At 35.9% G+C, this 12,019-nt stretch overlaps 1 protein-coding gene across 6 annotated transcripts in view; it reads left to right on the plus strand.

Moving 5' to 3' along the window:
* Window positions 1-12,019, plus strand: part of MAP3K4 (mitogen-activated protein kinase kinase kinase 4) — a 144,195-nt gene that overhangs the window by 46,347 nt on the left and 85,829 nt on the right. For all 6 annotated transcript variants that reach the window (XR_013345670.1, XR_013345669.1, XM_077813299.1 and 3 more), the window contains exons 3-4: window positions 1,092-2,479; window positions 10,570-10,812. Coding sequence is in view for 4 of the 6 variants with exons in the window: in XM_077813299.1 (XP_077669425.1) it covers window positions 1,092-2,479; window positions 10,570-10,812 (1,631 nt within the window). In the remaining 2 variants the exon portion in view is untranslated. The remainder of the gene's footprint in view (window positions 1-1,091; window positions 2,480-10,569; window positions 10,813-12,019) is intronic.

Here is a 12,019-nt window from a genome sequence, read left to right on the forward strand (position 1 = left end):
GAATTGTAATTAGCATTCCATCATTGCTGAAATATTTTCAATAAGATACTACTGAGATGTGAGAATCTAGGTGGTTGGGTACACTGTTCTGACTGTTACCACTTTATTACACTTCTAATGTATTCAGTGTAAAGAAAGGAGAGTTACTTGCATCAGACAAAATGCTTGGTGGTGTAACTTTGACAATTTCACATTTTGATCACTTGCTGATTTCCCCATTTTGTAAATACTGTATGCAAGAAACTAAAGCAGGCCCCAACCTTTACAGTCAATCTGCGTCCAGGCTGTTAGTCCCTCTGTGCCCTCTGGATTGCTGCTTAGTCACTGACTCCAGCTGCCACATGCAGCAAAAGAGGTAATTATAATTAGAAGTCAATTATTACAATTTTATTTAGTACTGCAAAATGTTCTTACCAGTGGTTGCAGAGTTAAACCTATTGTTAGAAAATCCCACAATACAATGGTGTGCTCTTCATTTTTAAGTGGATTCAGCATTTCTTTATTTCGGGAATTATATGTGTTCTAGGGTTTTCACTTGTGTATATGAATTGTTGGTGTCCAAGTGACTGTGTAGTTAAAAGAGCAAATTTTGGAGCTACTGTGTTGTGCCAGTAATTTGTGGATTAAGATTGATGGATATTCAGAGGTAGAAAAATCCTGTCTGGTCATTTTATAGATACCTAATATTTGACCTAGATTTTTTAATTTAGCTTTTCCCAGTTCAGTTTTTTTAATTTCCCATAGATGGAGATTTAGAGTAACGTATCACTATGTATATAACCTTTAAAATCAGTAAGTTGATCAGATACCATGATGATAACTACCGTATAAATTCTATTAGTGGAGGTTATGGCATTCTGTAAATAACAAGGAAATGCCACCTAAACTTATAAAATCAAAATGCAGCTATTACTTTTAATTATGGAACTGTTTTCTTTCTATCTATTTAGCATATGATATAAATAAAACAAAATTTGGGTGGATAGAAAGTACAAATAAAATAAGACTCATAAAATGTAGTTAAGGAGCAGTGTTCTTTAAAAAGGTCCTCATGTTGCTGTAGTCAAATTCTTTTTCAATTTCTTTTACAGAAAAGATGAGTGCACCAAATCAGCCTCCACAAAAAGATAATGGCAAAACCACTGACAATGTGGAAGAGCACAGCTATAAGCACGGGAAAAAGATTCGAGCCACCCTTAGGACAACAGAACGAGATCTCAAGAAAAATGTGCAGTGCTCATTCATGTTAGACTCAGTTGGTGGGTCCTTGCCAAAAAAATCAATTCCAGATGTTGATCTCAATAAGCCTTACCTCAGCCTTGGCTGTAGCAATGCTAAGCTTCCAGTCTCTGTGCCCATGCCTATAGCCAGAACTGCACGCCAGACTTCTAGGACTGATTGCCCAGCAGACCGCTTAAAATTTTTTGAAACCCTGCGGCTTTTGTTAAAGCTTACCTCAGTCTCAAAGAAAAAGGACCGGGAACAGAGAGGACAGGAAAACACCTCCTCTGTCTGGTTGAATCGATCCAATGAACTGATCTGGCTTGAGCTGCAAGCGTGGCATGCAGGCCGGAGCATTAATGACCAAGATTTCTATCTGTATACGGCCCGTCAAGCCATCCCAGATATTATTAATGAAATCCTCACCTTCAAAGTGAAGTATGAAGGCTTCTCCTGTGTAAGAAATGAAGCCAGTTTCAATGGTACTTCAGGAGAAGGACATTGCAAAGCAGCCCATGGAACTAGTGCTGTGGGTTACACAAGTTACTATGAACACCTCCATCGTCAGCGGGTCTCCTTTGAGCAAGTAAAGAGGATAATGGAGCTGCTAGAGTATGTAGAAGCACTTTATCCATCTCTGCAGGCCCTTCAAAAGGACTATGAAAAGTACGCTGCAAAGGACTTCCAAGACAGGGTGCAGGCACTCTGTCTGTGGTTAAACATTACAAAAGACTTAAACCAGAAACTAAGGATTATGGGAACTGTTTTGGGCATCAAGAATCTGTCTGACATTGGCTGGCCAGTGTTTGAAATTCCTTCCCCTCAACCGTCCAAGGAAAACGATCCAGAGGATGAGGAAGATGGTAGGGAAGCAGAAGTAAAAGAATCCTCAGGAACATGCATTGAGGAAAGTGAAGATGAAGAACAAATCTCTGAGGAGAATGTTGAGGAACTCAGACAAGCCATCAAGAACAATTTTACCAATAAGCCAAATTTTGATTTTCAGCTACAGGACCATTTTTCAAGGAAGCTTGACAGGCTTGAATCAGAGGATGACTTGGCCTGTTGGGTTATTCCAGAGTGCAGTGCCGAGGCAGGCTGCAGCAGACACTGTTTGACCTCTATTTACAGGCCATTTGTAGACAAAGCACTGAAGCAAATGGGGTTGAGGAAACTAATTTTAAGACTTCACAAGCTAATGCATGGTTCCTTGCAAAGGGCCCGTATGGCATTGGTAAACGGTGATCACCAGCTGGAGGTAGGTTCCTTGCTGGCATAAATGGGAATACTGTAGATTCACTCGGCTCCCCACCCCCCCCTCAGTATTGTTTCAAATGTTACCTACCACAGTTGAATCAAGAGCTTGGAAAGCATCAATTATTTTCACCTGACAAACCAGTTTTCTGACTTACATTTTTCTCCTTCTTAAAAATAAAAATAAAATTTCATTCTGGACACACCTGTTTCTTACCTTTGGTATGTAATCTCTGCTAATTAGAAACAGGTGTTTTCTCAGGTATTGCAATTTGATTTATAAAGTGTCTCACTCTCATTATTTAAAGTATAGTAATAATTGGTAAATTCCAAGAATCAGTAGCTCATTCTAATTGCCATATTTGTTTGAGATAACTTTATATTAATGAGTTAATCCTTTTCATTTTATGAGAGAAAGGAGGTGCACTACCATTAAGAGCCTACAAGAGCTAACAATGAAATTAAGAAATGTTTCTGTTGACCTCAGCAAAAGTAAGAATGAACCTTCCATGTAGTATAAACTGTGTTTACTATAAGCACCATTATTGTTTGGTAAAGTTCTGATGGTTGGAAGTTAAAGCTAGACAAGTTCAAATTAGAAAGAAAGGCACACATTTTGAACAGTGAGGGTGATTAAACATTGGAACATACTACCAAGGGGCAAATGGTGGCTTCTCCATCTCTTGTCTTTAAATCAGGACTGGATGCCTTTCTGGAAACTGTGCTTTTGCCACATCACAAGTTATAGGCCTCAATATGGGATTAAATTCTATGGCCTTTGATATATAGGTGGTCAGAGTAGGTGATCTAATGGTCTCGTCTAACCTTAAAATCTATGAAAGAAAGCAGCTTAAGTCCATTAAATTTTTCCACTGGCTCTTATTTGTTTTCATTTTTTTGTTTCAGGTTATAATACACTAAATAAAGAAAATTATAAGTGATTTAAATGGAAAGTAATGATGGAAGCAATAAACTGAGTGTACTGGTTGAAATGTCATGCAGTAATTAAGATCCAGGATAATTAGCTATGGACTTCTGAAGTTTTTATGGCTAGAATTTGTAGCCCAAACAGGATCTGAATTCAGGTCTCCAGAGGTGAATTAAGCCACAATGCCATTTATGGTTTACCGTCTATTTTTGTAGATGTAGACTTCAGCACACCGCACATGTAAGGACAGTATATGCAAACGCTTCACTTCATCTAATCCTAACTACACAGTAAACTGTTCTTACACAACATACTACAAATTTAGTATAACACTGAGCAATAGTGAAAAAACTTTGAGGCATATTGGTCACTTCAGTGTTAACTGCTTTATCCACAAACTTCACTTAAGAAAATCTGTTAGCTGTTGAAAAGAAATTGCATAATACCAGCTGCTGACTAAACTTAAAACGTTCTATGGTGTATATTTTCTTTCTTGTTAATGATGCTGCGAACCATTGTGACCATGATAGTAGTGTAAGTGTACGTGAATGGAAATAATCTTGCAAGAGTCTACGTTTGTATATAACTTTAAGAAGAAAAAGTAGGGTATTTTCTTATATTTTAGAAATGGCATCTGATCATGTAGTTAAGTTGCTATTCAACGTAGCATAAGTATTTCCTTAGTTGTGATTGATGATATAACCTGAACAATGTTTTGATAGAAACAACAATTTTCCATGGAGAAATCCCTTCTAGTAAACTAGTTATGTACCTTCATGAATTGCTAACTCTCCTGACACTTAATACTGAAATAAGCATAGCTAATTTATGGAATTTGTTTATTACATGTTTGTATTTTGGAACAAAAATAACATTTCCTACCATATGTTCTTCAATAATCATGACATAAACAGTGTTACGCAAGTTTTAGACAATATGTATTTAGCAATACTAGTAGTCAAGGTTTTTTCTTCCATCATGAGGTAGCATTGTTTAGTGGCATGACTAGTCCTGAGACACAGGGATCCTTCTGCTTTCTAATCTCAGCTCTAATATGAATTCCTTCTGTGCTCTTGGACAAGTTGCTGGATCCTCTTGGTTCTGTTTTCCTATTTGTAAAAGGATAACATTTATATACCTCACAAGGGTTTTTTGAGGATTAATAAATTCACGTTTATAAGTAACTTGATGGTGTGAAGAATCATGCTAGTAGTGCTACTGTTGATCTTGAGATCATTTTGTTCTCTACAAAAAATATATTAAAACTATTGGCTGAAATTGCAGCCAGCTTCAAACTGGCTTCTACTTATGTTCTCCAAGATTTTGTATGAGAATATGTTTGTGCATTTCTGAAGCATATGCATGTGCAAAATCTTAGTTCATGTACATGCTGATGTGTGTGTGCCATTCGGTATTAGTGAACAAATGTGCATTCACATTTTTATAGGCTAAAAACAAATGGAAACTATGTATGAAAGTTTAGCCCGATAGGTAGAGCATACTTTTAAAAATGAATAGGAATGAAAAATAATTCCAAGGTTTGAAGGAATGTCTTTGCATATTTTTTTCCTGTTTATCTATTCAAATACAGCTGCATGCCTTTCTAGAGCAATGGTTCTCAGACCACAGACTGTGAACCACCAATAGTTGGCAGAACCCTTGCTGGTCCCTGTGATTAAACATTCTGAGAATCAAACAGAGGAGTACTTCTAAGACCCACTGATCATTAATCTTTTTGTAGAATAATTGAGAACACCTTTATGACCTCGTAGCACTCAGTGGTGTTCATTTTCACTAAGCTGTTCCATCATTTTTGGACTATTGAAACAACATTTGTAAACTTCCTGTGCTAGCCCCCAAAATAATGGGATATTATCAAATTGGAAATCACATTTCTCTGAAATGCTTTACCTACAGTAGTAATAGATTACAGCTAACGAAGAGAATACAGCAAATATATTTTTCAGTTTGCCTACTTTTTGCATTTTGACAGTACTCTGAATATAGTCGTTTTCACTGTTTCCCTTTGTAAGTCAGTCCCATTGTCCTTTCTGAAAAAACTTTTGTAGATTTCAAAAGGGAATAACAATATAATTTTTATAATTAAAAAAAATTACTTAAATTCAGGGATTGCTATTAAAAGGGTTAACTTTTAGAGTCTATTAGAAACTGCAGTTTTAAAAAGTTCCTTTCAAAGAAAAATTCCAGTTAACATTAAGGTATAATTTCCTTTTTTGTAAGTGTACGTATGCAACTCTGAGGTTCTGTTTATTGTAAATATCTTATCAGTTTTGCAGGGTTGTTTTTTATTACTGCAGACCATATACATTAAGTAATTCCACTTTTCCCTTCCCCAAAACAACCTATAACGGAAACATTATGTAATTATATATTTTGTTGCGAATTTTGTTTTTTCTTATACTTTATTTAATCCTTGTATGTGTATCATGTTAGTGTACAAATGTACTTGTGTTGAGAATCAAACCATAATAGGTACAATTTTTAAAAATGCGTGAATGCCGTAGGTGCCGAAGTCCCAATGGGGACTTAAGTGCTTTTGAAAATAGGACTTAGGCTCCTAAATTACTGTAACTTAAGCACTTTTTGAAAATTTTACCCAGTGTTAGCAGACTTTGTTTTCTCCAGGTTTTATATTCAGCCTCCTTTGTCCTAAACTTTGGAACACATTTTCAAATGCTGATTAGGGCTGTGATTGTGGTGGGTTTTATTTCACTTCCATTTTTGTGTTTTTCGTTTTATTAGTTTCCTGTAAAAGTATTAAAATTGTGACATTTCACTGATATTTTTTGTATTGAAAACACAAAAGTAAAATTTAGACTAATGCACAATTTTATATATTGGATGTGTGATATTGGCTCTTCAGTCTGAGGACTTGTCTACACAGTGGAAAAATCATGGTGTAGCTGGTGTGCACAATCTCCTCTGTACTAACTCTCTACATGGACACTTATTGTGCATTAGAAGTGCCTTTGTGCAAATTAGCTTAATACACTTTGAATGCGTGTTAAACTAATGAGCACAAAGGCATTCCTAGTGTGCCGTCAGACTGTCCACAGGGGGAGTTAGTGCAGAGTAGCTAGTGTGCTTTAAATTCACACCCAAATTTATTCCACAATAATTTCCCCTTCTAGACTAGCTGTTAGAGACAATGACAGCACTGCTAATCTACAAGAACACTTGTTGTAACAAAACTATCCTACCTGTAGTACTTTGTTTTCAGATAAGACTTGCAGAAGTAGTTCTGTTACATATGTGTATGTTATGTATAACTTTAAAGTCTTGCAGTGATTGTGCAAATGTCCTTACATTGTTTTCTTTTCCTTCTGGAAATATTACCAATTATATAGTTGTATCTGTTACAGTTTACTTTTGTGGGTTGGTGAGTCTTATTGTAAATCAGGGTGGCATTCTTGCTATAATAATTGAAATCATTGGTGTTTCATTGTAAACCTTTGTGTTACTTTTCGTTAAAGAATTTTTATATATTGCCTGTGTGCTTGAGTATACACATGTACGTTTTACAAAATATAAAGAAAATTTTAATGCAGTGGCTCTTTAAAAATGAGCTTTGATTTTAAAAAAAAAAGTTTCCTGAACTCTCCTATTTTGAAAATGAATTGTTTATGTAATTTAAACATTAATATCTAAAAACTCAGGAAATTTAATTTGTTTGAATAAAAATGTTTATATGCAGTATGAAACTGAGGTTAGATATTCATCACACTTATGACCCAGTACTACAATGAGCTCCATGCAGATGAAAGGCTTCATCTGTATTAAAGTCATGTAGGACCTGGGCCTTAAAGATTATGGCCAACATTTTCAAATGTCTGTTTCAAAATTAGAGACCTGGGGTAAAATTTTGAAAAGTGCTTTGGGCTATGTCTACATGGCAATTGAACAGTGGTATCTGGCCCGTGTCAGCTGACTTAGGCTTGTGGGGCTCAAGCTGCAGGCTCTAAAAACTTCAGTGTCGACATCTGGGCTTGGGGGAGCCTGGGCCCTGGGACCCTTCTCCATTGTGAGCTCCCAGAGCACGGGCTCCAGCCTGAGCCTAGACCTCAACACTGCTGTTTTTAGAGCCCTGCAGTGCGAGCCCAGTGAGCTTGAGTCAGCTGACCCAGGCCAGATGCCAGGATTTAATTGCAGTGCAGTCATACCCCTAATGACTAAGTCCCATTTTCAATAAGAGTTAGGTGCCTTACACCCAGATTTTTAAAAGTATTTAGTTACCTAACTTGTGTAGATATGGAACTAAGGCTTGTAAGCAGTTTAGGCACTTTTGTAAATTTTACTAAGAAGGCCATATTTTGGCACTTAAATGGTGCGATATTTCAGAGTTGCTGGAAAAATGTCTGCAGAGAACAATTTGTGGCTAGTCAGAACTTCTGAAAATCAGGCATCTTAAGTGGCTTAATAGGGGTTTAGGTGTCTAATAATAGATGCCCTGTATTTGAAAGTCTTGCTGTATTATCTCTAGTATTAGAAAATACCATTTTTAGTTATTTTGTATTTTAATCCTGTATTCCTAAAAATAATTCCCCAGTATTATGAAAAGTCACGTTGTTTGAAAGAGTCTTTTAAAAATTTACTGAACAAACACTAAAATCCATATTCTCATTAGCTATATTCCAGGTTGAGAATTTAAATTTCATTAGGTTATTTTTGCTACTAGTGTAGTTCTTAAAACATTGTTGGCAAAAGTGTGTTTGGAAAAAAATGTATTTATATTAAAACAAAGACTTTAACCTTCAGATGTTTGCACATGGGCAGTAAAATTCATCCTTACTAATTTTTGTATGGCTTATTGCTAATGAAAAAGTCCTCTTTAAAAAGCCTTGACTGCTATTGTTATGGTTCCATTAAAGCCCCAGAAAATAGATTAATTTAAAAAAATTGAACGGGGTAAAAGGAAGGTGTAGTGAGTTTTCTTTTGAAAAGATTAATTACTGCAGTAGCAGACCATCGAGTCGCAGGGATACACAGGAGTAGTGTTGAAATAAATCATTGATTTTTTTTTTTACATTACATTTTATACATGTATAAGCAGAAATGTTAGGCACTTTGTATCACAGATACATGCTGATTGATTCATCTTGGTCTCTTGATTTTTGTCTGAGCAGAGACTGGGAGTTCTGTGGAGACAGTGGGTGAAATCTTTATCTCATTGAAGTCAGTGGCAAAAATCCCTAACTTCAGTGGGACCAGGATTTTATCCAGTGCATTCCACCTTTTGGGTGGAGGAGAAGGGGTTCATGCCTTTTAAAGCTGCTGGTTCACTTGAGAAACAGTTGATTAGCTGTAAAGGTGATTTCCCTGGTCGTCCTAGAGAGGAAATGAGGGTGATGACTGGGACATAAACCTTGAAGGGGGCAGGATTTGAAGTTTCAATTTGGAATGGATAGATTGTTGGAACACAGAAATCCCTTCTATTCATATTGTTTTTCACGGGTTGGTGGAAACTCTGTGTAAGGAATCACCATACTACCTATTATATGCACAGGAATTAGTTTTATTAATTATAAGATGTGTATAATGCAAAGAAGCCCATATCAGCCCTTTTTTGTGTTTAAGGTGACTAGTCTGGTCAACTTCAAGGAACTTTCTATCAAACAGTGCTTTTCTATCAAGCAGTTCTATCAAGCTAGTGCTTTTTAAAGTCCCTTTAGAATCTACGCCTGCCAACTAGTTTTGTGCCATTGCTAAAAAGCAATGAACACAGTATGTTGCTGGAAAAGTACATTGCCTAACTTTGTCAGGCAGAATAATTCTGTGTGACTGTTCTGGGGAAACAGAACTTGCCTGATGCAGTAGGAACAAAATGTCAAAAATGTGAATGTGGGTGTAAAGGAATAAACAAGTTTTCTATTAGCTGGTGAGCCTAAAAATAGTTAGCATATTTAAAGTTTTTAATTTTCATAACTGTACTTGATCATTTGATCTACTTTATATTCTTAATCTATTTACCTTTCACGTTAATCCATGTTGTATGCATCTGACACTGAAGAAAAACGAGAGAACTACATATGAAAGATGCTAGTCACATCTCTTAATGCATCAATGGAAGGTGTTCAAATATTACAGTAATGGGTGCAATATAAGAACTGGATTAGAGTTTAAAGAGCTTAAGGACAAATTTTGTCCTTGGATAATGCACAACTCCCATGAACATTAGTGAGCACTGCATGCATATTAAAGGACAGATTTCTAAATTGCTATCACTCACTAAGCTTGCATGTGCAACTGTGCCTGAAACACACATTACATTTGGGTACACGCATAGTTTAGATAACATCATTGAGAATATCTCTGAATGCAATCAGCTTAAGATGTTAAATATAAATTTAACTTCCTTAATTTGAAAACATACTAGCTATACTTACCATTTTGTATTACTTGTTTTAACCACAATGCTGCTTTAAGAAACATAACCAAGTTTGACAAACCCTTGCAGGAGGACACTTTCAAGATTTCTTTTTTCTTTTGGTTTTGGGGGGTTTTTTTTGGTTCGCTGTGTGATGACTCCTATTTGTTGCTTTGTGCACTTTCCCCACTGTGCTATTTCTAATAGAACAGTTGGAGGAAATACGGTAATGCTACCTTTCAGATGCAACACACAGCTTGACAAAGCCCAGTATCACCTTGCTTTTCCAGAATTACTCCATTAGTATAAAACCCTTGAACGTTTTTTGAAAAAGCTTAAATCTTGAAATTACCTTTAAGTATCCTAGGATGATCTGAATAGATGTTCCAGTGTTGTTTTAGGTTTAACACTATTCCAGGCTCTCATGTGCAATCCAGTTTTCTTTCTATACAGAGAATATTCTGCTTCATTGGATAGTTTAATCATATTCTGATCTTGGAAATAAATTAAGATTGGATTGTTCACTCTCAAGTGTCCACACCTGTTGTTAAATTATTTGTCCTCAGTCTGGCAGCTTTATGAGGAAACTGAATTTTAGCTTTTTTAAAAAAGACTTAATCTGAAATCATAGTGTTGCAGACTTTCCAGGATATTAGATCATAGTGGATTAATAGCCTGGCTCTTAAAAGCAATTTCTTTTTTCATGCATGCAGTTTCCTTAAACTTTAGATTATTTAAAATCCTTGTTACAATACTTGTTTTATTTATTTTTTTGTTACAGTTTTCAGAGTTCCCAGATCCCATGTTGTGTTCAGATTATGTGCAGTTGTCAAATTCCTCACTTTCCTCAGAGCAAAAATGCAGCACTGTATCAATGGAAGAGCTGAAATCTATGGATTTACCATCTTTTGAACCTGCATTCTTGGTCCTTTGCCGAGTACTTCTCAATGTTATCCATGAATGTCTCAAGTTAAGGTTGGAACAAAGGCCCGCTGGGGAACCATCTCTCTTGAGTATTAAGCAGGTTTGCTTCAAGAGTTTTTATTAAAAACTGCTTTCTATTCTTTAATTATAATGTTGTCTGTTTAATTGTTTTAAAGAGAATTTGTTACAGAAATGATAGTACATTATGTGTCCCTTAAATTGTCTTCAACTGCATATGGAAATGAGGTTTATGTAATAAACAACTGGTCACATATACCTGTTTGATTTATGCGGCCAGGAATCAAAATGTCTGAGTAAAGGATTATGAGACACTAAGGATAAATAAATAAATAAATAGCATTCCATTGCTGTTATAGGCTGTAGACGTCATCTGCAGTAAGATTGAAATAGGTCTACCAGCAGTTGTGTTGAATGTGGGCATAAGCTAGTATGAGTGTAGTATGGTTTCCTTCACCAGTGTAGACTAGGATTTTTTTGTCTGCTCCTCATTCCACAGTCTGAACCGGTGAATTCTTCTCTACTGCTTATACTCGATAGGCAGTAACCAGTCGCTTGTTTCCAAGTTTTTGTTTTTTTTTCTCCCCATCCAAAAGTATTCCCTCTACTTGCTGGTTTCCTCACTTTCCTTTTGGTCTTTCTTGTGAATTCAAGACCTGTGCAAAACCTGGACGTTCAGTGCAGCATGACTAGAAAAATTAAAATAAAACTACCTCTCATTGCCAACCAAACTTGTATGTGACACCAGAGACTTGCTTCAGGTACTGGCCTGGGAGATGGCAGGCAGTGTAGTAATTCTGGCTGATAGGTAGGCTTGGCTGAACTCTATTTTTATTTTTTATCATGTCAGTGGATAATATTGATGTTTATTTTTAAGAATATTTTGATTTTTATTGATTTAAATTTTCTCTGTTGGAGGAAATTATGTGGGTGTGGTCAGACAATTTATTTAATGACAGCAGATGTTGAGATATAGAAAGGTAAAGCTTTATAGCCATCAAAACACAAATTGCCAACATCACATGTCAAAATATACAAAGTAAATATCCTCAAATCAAACTAAGTTCTCAAGCGGTATTTTACTTTGGCGATCTGTAAGTTTTGATTTTTGATGGAATTTTTTTTTTAAATGATTTTGTGTGTTTGGTGAAATTGATGTTTCCTGACATTTACTAGTAAAAATATAATTCTTTCGCCTACTCAGAGGTAATGGTCTATCTAGGCCCTCTTTTATGGCCCTCTCCTTTCAGGAGATAGACTTTTTTGGGATAGCCTGCATTGATTGCTGA

The sequence above is a fragment of the Eretmochelys imbricata genome, chromosome 3 (assembly GCF_965152235.1).
Source record: "Eretmochelys imbricata isolate rEreImb1 chromosome 3, rEreImb1.hap1, whole genome shotgun sequence".
NCBI lineage: Eukaryota > Metazoa > Chordata > Testudines > Cheloniidae > Eretmochelys > Eretmochelys imbricata.